The sequence below is a fragment of the Salmo trutta genome, chromosome 22 (assembly GCF_901001165.1).
Source record: "Salmo trutta chromosome 22, fSalTru1.1, whole genome shotgun sequence".
In the NCBI taxonomy this organism is placed as follows: domain Eukaryota; kingdom Metazoa; phylum Chordata; class Actinopteri; order Salmoniformes; family Salmonidae; genus Salmo; species Salmo trutta.
Genome location: NC_042978.1, coordinates 15,576,621 through 15,590,362, shown reverse-complemented (window position 1 = coordinate 15,590,362; position 13,742 = coordinate 15,576,621). Strand labels below are relative to the sequence as shown.

The 13,742-nt window shown below is 44.1% G+C and overlaps 1 protein-coding gene across 1 annotated transcript in view; it reads left to right on the top strand.

The window, feature by feature from the left end:
* LOC115158200 (neurocan core protein) overlaps positions 1 to 13,742 on the top strand; it is a gene marked incomplete in the record, with an annotated part of 194,590 nt that overhangs the window by 119,269 nt on the left and 61,579 nt on the right. Inside the window, 1 exon segment of the mRNA XM_029706855.1 lies at positions 1,802 to 1,918. Coding sequence (XP_029562715.1) covers positions 1,802 to 1,918 — 117 coding nt within the window.

The following is a 13,742-nucleotide window of genomic DNA, read 5'->3' as shown; positions in this document are numbered from 1 at the left end:
GGGAATAAGCTTAAGCCAGACTTAGGCTACGTTTGTTCATTTCAAAGTCCATATGTAAATAAATATATATCATGTCAAATGGTTTTAAATTCATATTAACCCCTCTTATAGAATAAGCTTTGGTAAGATTTTGAGTGCTGAAATAAATATCTAAATATTCTCCCCCCAAAATATTTTGAGTGTCAAAGACTCCAGTGGTCATACATAATTCATAGATTGACCAAACATCTAGTATTATTCTATGTTTCTGGTAGATACTACAGGTTATGATTCATTATTCCTGGTAGATACTGCTGGTTATGATTCATTATTCCTTGTAGATACTACTGGTAATGATTCATTATTCCTTGTATATACTACTGGTTGTGATTCATTATTCCTGGTAGATACTACTGGTTATGATTCATTATTCCTGGTAGATACTACTGGTTATGATTCATTATTCCTGGTAGACACTACTGGTTATGATTCATTATTCCTGGTAGACACTACTGGTTATGATTCATTATTCCTGGTAGATACTGCTGGTTATGATTCATTATTCCTGGTAGATACTGCTGGTTATGATTCATTATTCCTGGTAGATACTACTGGTTATGATTCATTATTCCTGGTAGATACTACTGCTTATGATTCATTATTCCTGGTAGATACTGCTGGTTATGATTCATTATTCCTGGTAGATACTGCTGGTTATGATTCATTATTCCTGGTAGATACTACTGGTTATGATTCATTATTCCTGGTAGATACTACTGGTTATGATTCATTATTCCTGGTAGATACTACAGGTTATGATTCATTATTCCTGGTAGATACTACTGGTTATGATTTATTATTCCTGGTAGATACTACTGGTTATGATTCATTATTCCTGGTAGATACTACTGGATATGATTCATTATTCCTGATAGATACTACTGGTTATGATTCATTATTCCTGGTAGATACTACTGGTTATGATTCATTATTCCTGGTAGACACTACTGGTTATGATTCATTATTCCTGGTAGATACTACTGGTTATGATTCATTATTCCTGGTATATACACTACTGGTTATGATTGTAGACAGAGCCCAGAGAATGGGATGGTGCAATATTGAATGAGTCATATGTTGGTAAGGTACATGCATGGAGATGTCCACGTCACCCAGAGACATGCCCATGCTGTAGAGATACACCTAGCGGACTGGAACTTACGGGCCCTTCCCAACAAAGCAGAGAGAAATAAAATAGAGAAATAATAGAAAAGTAATAACGCGTAATAATAAAAGCAATAATAAATACACAATGAGTAATGATAAATTGGCAATACAGTGCCTTCGGAAAGCTTCAATAAAGTTCTGAGCGAAGGGTCTGTACATATGTACTTATGAAAATGTGATATTTCCATTTATTACATTTTTTTTAATTCGTAAAAAATTCTAAAAACCTGTTTTTGCATTGTCATTATGGGATATTGTGTGTAGATTGATGAGGGGGAAAATTAGGGGACATTTTTTTTGAATAAGGCTGTAACGTAACAAAATTTTGAAAAAGTCAAGGGGTATATACGACCATGGGGTACCAGTACTGAGGCGATGTGTACGAGGTAATTGAGGTACATATGTACATAAACTAGGACTAAAGTAACAGATAATTAACAGTAGCAGCAGCGTTTGTGATGAGTCAAAAAAGTTAGTGCAAAAAAGGGTAATGCAGATAGTCCAGGTAGCTGTTTGGCATGTGTGTGTTAATGTACTGCATCTCTGTGTACACATCTCCCTCGGTTAACCCCCCTGCTCTATCTCCATTCTGCAGCTGAGGACAACCCATGCCAGACCAACCCCTGTCTGCATGGAGGCAGCTGCCTGCCGGAGGGCGACGGCTACAGCTGCTACTGCCCGCAGGGCTACTCTGGAGAGAGCTGTGAGATCGGTGAGTGGGGTCAGGGGTCAGGGGTTAAAGGTCACTGTGGAAAGGGGGAAAGGTTAAGAGCTTCAGAAGGTCACCGTCTTTCCATCCCTGTGTGTTGTACTCATAGCCAGATTCAGAATCATTGTAGATTTACTGTTTAACTATAGCTGATACAAATACACTGTGTACAAAACATTATGAACACCTTCCTAATATTGAGCCCTCTCCACCCCAAACGAGCCTCAATTCGTCGAGGAATGGGCTCTACAAGGTGTCCAAAGTGTTCCACAGGAATGCTGGCCCATGTTGACTCCAATGCTTCCCACAGTTGTGTCAAGTTGGCTTGATATCCTTTGGGTGGTGGACCTTTCTTGATACACACGGGAAACGGTTGAGCTTGAAAAACCCAGCAGCGTTGCAGTTCTTGACACAAACCGGTGCGCCTGGCACCTATTACCATACCCCGTTCAAAGTCACTTCTTTTTGTCTTGCCCATTCACCCTCTGAATGGCATACATAAAATCCTTCTTTAACTTGTCTTCTCCCCTTCATCTACACTGATTGAAGTGGATTTAACAAGTGACATCAATAAGTGATCATAGCTTTCACCTGTATTCACCTGGTCAGTCTGTGTCATGGAAAGAGCAGGTGTATGATCTGCATACAGTAAATGTGTAATCTTTTGCTCCAATGCTTGCGTTGATGGTATTTGACATTATCACTGGTTCAGTCAAGTTTTTGCATGAGGAAGTTTAGCTGCATGGTCCTGCTGTGTCCAGGCTGCTGTTCCCTGCCTGCCTGCAGAGGTGAGGTAAGGCTGCGGAAGCAGCCTGTGACAGAGTGTGTGTGAATGGGGAGGGTGTATGCTGTTTTCAGAGGTGGGTGTGTGAATGCAAGGTGTCTGTTCTCCGTGCACAGAGGTGAGACTAACAGTGAATGTGTTTGAATGAGGAGGGTGTGCCATTTAAGGTGAGGCTGAGTAAGCATGCTGTGACAGGGAGATGCTGAGTGTTTGTGACTCTCACTGGCAGGCAGGCAGGCAGCTCATCTCTCCACTGTGCTGTGTGATGGGAGAATGAGCCAGTCAGAGCTGGGCTGTACTGAAGTGACCTGGTTGGGCTGCATGGTCACAGGTGTGTGTGTGACTGTCAAGGGGACATGGGCTAAGTCAAGCCAGGTCACTCCAGATCCAAGGCGACATTCAACGTTCATCCAGGTCCCCAGGACATCAGGAGATGCCTTCAAAACTGTGCACTAGGGGCAACGGTGAGTGTTATTAACATCAAGTAGGCCTGCGGCTTGCTAGGGCGTTGTGGATGATCGATGGGCGTAAGCCACAAGTTACTGCTCCGAGGGTCCTGTGTTCAAATCCCAGTGCTAGGCATTATTTTAGTTTTATCCTATCCCAAACTTTAACTCTTAACTTAACCATTCGGAGTTAATCGCTGAACTTAACCGTCAGAATTTGCCATTTATATCCCCTCTGGACAAACGTTGAATACTGAAGTCAAACCATGTGATGTTGACGCTTAGTCGGGGTGGAGGGGTAATAAGGGTCGTTAACAGTGTGCGTGTCCGAGGGTGATTTTATTTGGCCCCCCAAGAATTCTGTGCAAAATGAGTTTGTATACATTTTTATTATTGGACATAAACGATGATAAAAACACCAGTAAATCAGCTCCAAGTGATTTGGAAATCTTTTCCGAAGTATTCCCACTCATAATGGAGAGATATACTGTATGTGATCGTATACAAATGTAAGCAAGGTTTGAAATGATTATGTTTTAGTAAAATATTATATCTTTTTGGCGTCTTGTGGTCAATTTGCAGTTTACAAATCATTTCTCATTATGTTCTGGCCTCTTACCATCCGCTCCAGAAGAAAAATAGGACCGTGGGTGAAGCTACAGTAGGTGATGATCCCTGTCGTATTGAGTGTTCACTGATCTGGACTTTAAAGGTTATACATGTAACATTTCCACCTGCAACCAGTGCCAAATGTTAATTACAGTATCAAAGCAATAGAAATCCTGATTTTTTTGGGGTTGACAATGCAATTGAGCTTTTTACCACGACTAGTCGGTGCGGCCAGGGTTTTTGTGTACAACTTCCTGTATTACGATTGGTTTGCGAGGTTGACAAAATATACAGATATAGGATTTTAATTTGATCGCCCTGTTGCAAGAGAATTTTCCTGCAATGCAGGACATTTTAAACTTGTAATGTATTTGAGGTTTACAAAGACTTCTTAAGTTTGTAATTTCCCCTTTGAAAAGTGTCCAGTAATTATAATCCACATTTCCTGTTGCTGCAAGAATATATATTTCCTGCTGTAGCAAATTGGCTCAAATTAAGATCCTACATCTGTAGCGAAAACAATAGTAATAAAACGTTCTCTTGTCCTGCAGATGTTTTTATTATTATTATTATTATTATTATTATTATTGTGATTATTATTGTTATTATTGTGATTATTATTATGAGAATCAGTAGTAACCCATTTTAGTAGTTTCTAAGTGGTGTTCTTCAAAAATGACAATCGCAATTATGTCAAAAAACATATTGCTTCTAAAATAATGGACTGGACCAACATTGATATTATGGTGGTGTCCACTGGCCATAAATATTTGAACACCTATGAGGGTGCCTTGATTTCTTATGGGGCTGCCCATCTCCCCAGGCACCCTTTAAATGAATGTACAGTGCATTCTGAAATTATTCAAACTCCTTCACTTTTTCCAATTTTTTTTCCTCATCAATCTACACATAATACCCCATAATGACAAAGCGAAAACAGGTTTCTATAATTATTTGCTAATTTGTGACAAAAAACAGAAATACCTTATTTACATAAGTATTCAGACCCTTTGCTATCAGACTCAATTGAGCTCAGGTGCATCCTTTTCCATTGATCATCCTTGAGCTGTTTCTACAACTTGATTAGAGACCATCTGTAGTAAATGCAATTGATTGGACATGATTTGGGAAAGGCACACACCTGTCTATATAAGTTGACAGTGCATGTCAGAGAAAAACCAAGCCATGAGGTTAAAGGAATTGTCCGTAGAACTCCGAGACAGGATTGTGTCGAGGCACAGATCTGGGGAAGTGTACCCCAACATTTCGGCAGCATTGAAGGTCCCCAAGACCATAGTGGCCTCCATCATTCTTAAATGGAAGAAGTTTGGAACCATCAAGACTCTTCCTAGAGCTGTCCACCTGGCCAAACTGAGCAATCGGTGGGGGAAGGGCCTTGGACTGGGAGACTAGTCGAGGGAAATATGAACTGTGCAAAGTACATAGAGATCCTTGATAAAAACCTGCTCCAGAGCACTCAAGACCTCATACTGGGGCGAAGGTTCACCTTCCAACAGGACAACAACCCTAAGCACACAGCCAGGACAACGCAGGAGTGGCTCCGGGACAAGTCTCTGAATGTCCTTGAGTGGCCCAGCCAGAGCCCAGACTTGAACCTAATCAAACATCTTTGGAGAGACCTGAAAAAAGCTGTGCAGCAACGCTCCCCATCCAACATGACAGAGTTTGAGAGGATATGTAGAGAAGAATGGAAGAAACTTCCCAAATACAGGTGTGCCAAGCTTGTAGCGTCATACCCAAGAAGACTCGAGGCTGTAATCACTGCCAAAGGTGCTTCAACAAAGTGCTGAGTAGGTCAATATTTATGTAAATGTGAAATCGCAGTGTTTTATTATTAATAAATTTGCAAAAATGTATAAAAACCTGTTTTTGCTTTGTCATTATGGGTTATTGTGTGTAGATTGATGAGGAAAAGAAGCAATTTAATCAAGTATAGAATAAGGCTGTAACGTAACAAAATGTGAAAAAAGTCAAGGGGTCTGAATACTTTCCGAATGCACTGTAATATCAGAATGTTTTTTCCTAACTATACAATAACCAGCAGTGTGTGTCCATACTGAGAGATGGAAGAAAGATGTCCATCTCTCCTATGCAAAGGAGTAACTTGTGAGGGAATGGGGGCGGCCAGGCAGCTACTGGAAATGAGTTGCACCACTCAGTGCGACTCATTTCCAAATTTTTCTATTGGACCTCCCTCCGCCGACAATGCCTGAAAACTAGTCCCAATTTTTATCCAGCAGTGAGAGAGGAGTTTGCATATTTATGGTCACTCTCCAATAGGTGTCTCCATGACAATCTAAATACTTATGGTCAAATTGCTTCTCTGCATTTCTCCCTTTGTTATTGGTTCATCACACCAAATTATTTAATCTGAACTAATGTTTTTTTCAGAAAACATTCTTGTGAAAATAAACTGCAGTATAAAAATCTTGTATAAGAGTTTGCTTTTAGGATTATTTTATTGCATAATACATTTGTATTAATGTGTAGAGATAAGTACTTACCAAAACAGTAGTTCTGGTTTGGTTGTAGCCTTCGATCTAGAGGATGAGGTGATCCACACAAAAGTTGGTGGTGCTGCTGTTGCCATTCCCCTCTACAGAGAATAGAGGAACAGACAGAGATATGAGGGATGAGTTAGATTAAACAGGGGGAATGAGACTTTACAGACAGTTGACTGAAAGGGAAAGGAAAGGGGGATACCTAGTCAGTTGTACAACTGAATGCCTTCAACTGAAATGTGTCATCCGCATTTAACCCAACCCCTCTGAATCAGAGAGATGCAGGGGGGCTGCCTTAAATCGACATCCACGTCTTCGGCGCTCGGGGAACAATGGGTTAACTACCTTGCTCAGGGGCAGAAGGAAGTGTGTGTGTGGTGTGGTGTGGTGTGGTGTGGTGTGTGTGTGTGTGTGTGTGTGTGTGTGTGTGTGTGTTCTGCTCAACCCAAAAATGCTGGGTTAGGCCAACCAGGAATTGATTTTGTTTATCATGTAATAAAAAATAAAAAGATTATTGGATCCCGTTTTCATTACTCCAGCCCCCTCCCCTTGCGAGGATAACGCCACTGAGCCTTTTTCTAAAATGTTTAATGAGATTGGAGAACACTTTGGGAGGGATCTTAGATCATTCCTCTATACAGAATCTTTACAGATCCTTGATATCCTTTGTCTGCACATGTGGATTGCCCTCTTCATTTCAAACCACAGGCTTTCAATGAGGTTCCAGTCCAAAGACTGAGTTACGCCCTTGCTCCTATGGATCCCATATACATTAATGCTAAGTCAATGAGGAGAGGTTGCTGTTCCAGGTCACTGCTTATGTAGAAGGGTCGCAGGCCAAGGGTCAGAGGTTAAGGGGAGAGGTATTGTCATGGGTGTGATAATCAATCAGCCATCTATTGACCACACACACACAGACACACACATTGGCTGTCTGGGGTCGGCAGCCTTTGATTTGGGGATCATCCTAAATTTATGTGGGCTAAAGGCATCGGTGATCAATCAACATTACAGACACATCAATAAGTCCTGATTATTGCATGTTAAACAGATGAATTACACATGATTTGTAATGTTAGTTTGGAATTGCTTAGAATCTGTTGGGACATAGTATATTTTGTGTATGTCAATCATATAGAACCAAAATTTCTCATTGTCTCTGGCAACAAAACAAAAGGGATTCATTTGGAGCTTTTAAAATGTAGAATAGCATTTTTCCATTATTCATTTCATGTTGTCTGTTCATTCTGTGGATGGTTATTTTCACGCTGTGGTTATTGTCATGGTCGTTTTCCATTCGTCGCCTGCATGAATGCGCACCAGATTGTAGGTGCTCCTCAAGTCCAGTTTCGTGAAGTACCGTGCATTTGTTCGATGATGGTTGGGGTGAGGGGTAAAGGATAGCTGAACTTAAGTGGCTTATTCAGAGTTTGATAATCAATGCAGGGGCGCAGTCCCCCATCTTTCTTCTTAACAAAAAAGAAGCTTGAGGAGGCTGGTGACGTAGAGGGGCGGATAAAACCCTGCTAGAGGCTCTCCTGTAAGTAGGTCTCCATGGCCTCGGTCTCGGCATAGGAGAGGGGATAGACGTGTCCTCAAGGGAGGGCTGCGTCAGAAAGCAGGTCAATGGCACAGTCCCAGGGGCGATGAGGAGGCAGGCGTGTAGCCTGGATCTTAAAGAAAACTCGGTGCAGATCCTGGTACTCCTGAGGTAAATCCACTTGAGGGGCGTGGTCCAGACAGACACCATGAGACACGAGCCCTGTTCCTATTGGATGATTATCCAGGGCTCGAACCGGAATGGGTGACCGTAAGGGAACCAAAGAAATGCGCAATGCAGTGGCCAGTGCACTAACTAAAAGATTCCCGGCAGCTCCGGAATCAATCAGAGCTAACGGGAGTGAGGGGCTAGGGTATTCAAGGAATTTAATGGGAAAACACACTGGTTGAGTTGACCTAAAAGGAGGGGAGATCTTGCATCCTACCTGGGTTTGAGCAGGGGACTTCCCTGGCTTGTCACCTCCTCGCCTATTAGTGGCAAGAGGGCAGGTTGGGGAGAAATGACCCCTTTCTCCACAATAGTAGCAGAGGCCCAGATTCCTCCTTCTCTTACGCTCTGCCTCTGGCAAACGTGCAAAGCCCACCTCCATCAGCTCTGGCCACAGAACAGGAGGTTGTCCAACTGGATCGTCATGCTGATGAGCTGGTCGAGTGACAGGTTGTCATCACGGCAGGCTAACTCCATCTGTACCTCCTCCCGCAGTCCGTTGCGGAACATGGTAACCAGAGCTGTCTCGTTTCATCCGGTGGAGGACGCGATGGTCCGGGACTGCACATTCCCCTTCAAATGCAGGATGGTTGCCAGCACGCTGTCCATGGTGCTGCTGAGTCTGGAGAGACAGTCCTCGTGATGGTCGCCAGCTCGGCCTTTCCCGCTGTCTCCATTTAGTGGGTTGGTTATTTTGTCACATTGTATAATGATTGGAGACAGGTGCAGGAATACGTCATAGGGTTTTTAATTTCTCCAACCAAAATAAAGTACGTCATGAAAACGACTGGGACGAAGCCCAAAACAAACACGTATATATATATAACACAGGGATGTAACCCAATCAAAAGAGCGAGGTGTAAACCTATAAATAATACGAGACCCGTAATAACAAGTGCACAAAAATACATAGGGCGAAAGCCGATACAACAGAGCACAGGTACTCACAGAACCAACGGACATGGAACAATAATCGACAAGGACAATGGGCACATATATATACATACTAATCAGGGGGAAATGGGAACCAGGTGTGCGCAATAAGACAAGACAGTCCAGGGTTGCTGGTAATGAATCCAGTTCAGTGAAGCCTAGAAGGCCGGTGACATAGATCTCCGGAGCTGGTGAACGGAATGAGCAGCAGTACCGGGGGGGATCCATGACAGTTATTTAGTTTTTTTATGTTCAGTTTGAAATCTTCCTGCAGGACTGTGTATTTGGCTTTTTGGCTGCCGGTGGATACCTGCATCTTGTGTTTGCAGCAGATAAGGTGTCTGTCTGTCTGTGGTCTCTGACATATTAATTACAACCAATCAGGTTAATTGCATATTACTGCAAACCCTTGACCACATTACTGACTTACCACCACGCTCTGTCCAGGTGAGGCACTGAAAGGAGGATGACAGACAAGAGAAGGGAAGTAAATAGTTATTCTCTTTCTCCTTTCTTTCTTGCTATCTGACTTTCTCTCTTTCTTCATCTACTCTTTTGCAATTTTTACCTTTCTTTCCAGCAGGTTATACAGTATAACTCTACGTTCCTTCCCTTTGCTTCTCCTGCTCTGTGCGATTGAGTCTTCATCAGTGATTCTTTACAGTCATTACCATCCATCATTACTTTATTACTACCAACCCAGCCGGTGTCACAAACACTGCAATAAGCAAACCTTGTTTCCTTCTGCGCACAGTATAGTGGGAGGAATGATGATTTAGGCAAAACAGGGCTGTGGAATTGTAACTGAAGCTGCTCGGAGGCGATCTCCAGGACTTGAATTGTATTTGCAATTATTTGGGATGTGGCGTTTAGAGATGCTGCATAATGCATGGTCTCGGTTTCTGCTGGGCCGCTCAAACATTTATGAGACGAGGGGAGAGTCGCTTCGTGGGGAGAGAGAGGGAGGTAGAGGGTGGGGGCGGCTTGGCGGACACAGGGCCAGGTAGGGGTGTCAGGAGGGGGGATCCCTAGAGGGAATGGGACATAACCGCTCTTATATATGAATCTAATAAATCTTCTATACAGATGAAGGATCTTAATTGTACCTATATTGTCACAGCAAAATAATCTTGCAGCAACAGGATTTGAACGCTTAGTCCATAATGTTGCTTGATCTGTGGTTAGGGTATTAGCTGGACAAAAGTAGGCTACATGAAAAGTGTAAATCTGTTAATATAACCGTGTGTTAGTGTGGGTTTTCAGTGAATTTATGTAACTCACGAAGCGCATCTGCATTTCCTGCATTGCAGGAATATTCTCAGCAACAAAACGTAAAATCCTATATCTGTAGGTTTACCATATACACAGCTGTGTGTGGCCACTAGGTTGACTATCAGTGGGAACTAGTACCTCTTAGATGTTAATGTAACGGCTGTCGTAGAGAGGGGACCAAAGCGCAGCGTGGTGTTTGAAGATGAATATTAATTTTAACTCAGAACACTCAAGAGAAAAATAACAAAGAGAAAGCGCACAGTTCTGTCAGGTACATAAACTAAACAGAAGACAACTACCCACAAACACAGGTGGAAACAACCCATACTTAAGTATGATCTCCAATTAGAGCCAACGAGGACCAGCTGCCTCTAATTGGAGATCATCCCAAAAAACAACAACATAGAAATAGAAAAACTAGAACCTAGACATAGATATACAAAACATAGAAAAACACAAAACGCCCCCTGTCACGCCCTGACCTACTCTACCATAGAAAATAACATCTTACTATGGTCAGGACGTGACAGTTAACTTCCCTATATGGGGACCGAATCGGTTCTGGACCGGTTCCGACTGACATTTTGGTATACAAAGCGATCTGTGAATGTCGTAGATTCCCGGGCCTTATAGTGGCAGAAAGACCCATCAGTCTGCTCTCCACTCCCACTCTCTCAGCGGAGCCCACATTTGAATAGGGAACAACGTGTCACATTTTCTGGCCTTTCCAGACAAATAATCGATTTTCTCTTCCTCTGAGTGGCAGAGCCCAGTCTGGGAGACAGCATATGAAAGGAGACAGTCCATCGAATCCAGCAGTGCTGGTTTCATCTCGCTGTGATATTCTCAGCCCTATTTAAAGATCTCAGTGGACGTTTAGGAGTGAATTCTCTGTCGTCAGTTATATGAAATTGTGCCAATATTGTACTGTCACTAAGTATGATCATATTTATTTTACAGTTATAAGAAAGGTGAAATCTTATAGTAAGTAATTTATAATTTAATTGTTACCATATGTAGAAGGCATTCAGTCACTTTAAGCCCTATTGCCCACATTTGTTGAATAGGGAAACATTCAAAACATTCAAAAGTATGGGGTCACTTAGAAATGTCCTTGTTTTTGAAAGAAAAGCACATTGTTTGTCCATTAAAATAACATCAAATTGATCATAAATACAGTGTAGACCTTATTAATGTTGTAAATGACTATTGTAGCTGGAAACGGCTGATTTCAGAAAAAAAAGAAACAACCCTTTTTCAGGACCCTGTCTTTCAAAGATAATTCATAAAAATCCAAATAACTTCACAGATCTTCATTGTAAAGTGTTTAAACACTGTTTCCCATGCTTGTTCAATGAACCATAAACAATGAATGAACATGCACCTGTGGAACGGTTGTTAAGACACTAACAGCTTACAGATGGTAGGCAAATAAGGTCACAGTTATGAAAACTAAGGACACTAAAGAGGCCTTTCTCCTGACTCTGAAAATCACCAAAAGAAAGATGCCCAGGGTCTCTGCTCATCTGCGTGAACGTGCCTTAGGCATGCTACAAGGAGGCATGAGGACTGCAGATAATAATAATAATAAATTGCAATGTTCGTACTGTGAGATGCCTAAGACAGCGCTACAGGGAGACAGGACGGACAGCTGATCGTCCGCGCAGTGACAGACCACGTGTAACAACACCTGCACAGGATCGGTACATCCGAACATCTGCGGATGGCAAAAACAATGCCCGAGTTACACCAGGAACGCACAATCCCTCCATCTGTGATCAGACTGTCCGCAATAGGCTGAGAGAGGCTGGACTGAGGGCTTGTATGACTGTTGTAAGGCAGGTCCTCACCAGACATCACCGGCAACAACGTCGCCTATGGGCACAAACCCACCGTCGCTGGACCAGACAGGACTGGCAAAAAGTGCTTTTCACTGACGAGTCGCGGTTTTGTCTCACCAGGGGTGATGGTCCGATTCGCGTTTATCGTCGAAGGAATGAGCGTTACACCAAGGCCTGTACTCTGGGGCGGGATCGATTTGGAGGTGGAGGGTCCTTTATGGTCTGGGGCGGTGTGTCACAACATCATCGGACTGAGCTTGTTGTCATTGCAGGCAATCTCAACGCTGTGTGTTACAGGGAAGACATCCTCCTCCATCCATGTCATCCTGACATGACAATGCCACCAGCCATACTGCTCGTTCTGTGCAGGATTTCCTACAAGACAGGAATGTCTGTCACGACGTCCGCCGAAGTCGGGTCCTCTCCTTGTTCGGGCGGCGCTCGGCGGTCGGCGTCTCCGGTCTTCTAGCCATCATCGATCCACTTTTCATTTTCCATGTGTTTTGTCTTTGTTTTTCCTCATACCTGGTTTCAATTCCCTCAATCACTTGTTGTGTATTTAACCCTCTGTTCCCCCCATGTCTTTGTGTGGGATTATTTATTGTAAGTGCTTGCGCACGTGTTGATTGGTCCGCGACGGTTTTTTGTACCCATATTTTGTTATTTTTATGCTGTTAGTTTTGCTATTAAACTGCTCCGGCTATTATCAAGTTCTGCTCTCCTGCGTCTGTCTTCCCTGCCACCGGTTACACACCCCTTATAGAATCCCACACCGACTATATGGAGTCAGCAGGAGCAGGTGTCCCTGGAATAGGGGTGGAGGAGCGTGTCCGGGAGCATGCGGCGATGCTCCACCACCTCGGCGCCGCCATGGACCGTGTTGTCCAAACTATAGACCGCTGGGAGAGACAGGGAGTTCCTCCAACGCCTCCACCAGCACAACCAGGGTCTCCAATACTCGCCCCCCCTTCACCCGGTCCCAGTGGGATTCGTCTCGCCCTTCCCCAGGAGTATGACGGGACAGCTGCACGCTGCCAGGGTTTCCTGTTACAGCTCGACCTCTACCTGGCAACCGTCCACCCGGTTCCTTCAGGTCGTGAGAAGGTGTCCGCCCTCGTCTCGTGCCTCTCTGGGAAAGCCTTGGAGTGGGCCAACGCCGTGTGGGGAGAAGGAGATGCCGAACGTCTCTTCCATCTGAGGCAGGGGACGAGGAGCGCCCAGGAGTTCGCCATGGATTTTCGGACCCTGGCCGCCGGCGCGGGATGGAACAATTGGACCCTGATCGACCACTATCGCTGCAGTTTGTGCGAGGTTGTCCGTCGGGAGTTGGCCTGCAGGGACACCACCCTCACTTTCGACCAGCTGGTGGACCTGTCCATTCGGCTGGATAACCTGCTGGCCACCCGCGGACGTCCAGATCGGGTTCTATCGGTTCCATCCCCCAGCGCCGACGCTCCGGTACCCATGGAGCTGGGAGGTGTGTAGGGAGACTGGAGGAGGTTCCGGCTCATGAAACATCTGTGGCCGCAGAGGTAACACTGCCGGTCGGTGCCCGGGTTGGGTCCTCTGGGGATCGAGGCAGCAGAAAGGCACTCTGGTGTCATCCCAGGGGAGCCGGTACCCTTCTCACCCAGAGCCCTCTGTTGCTCACA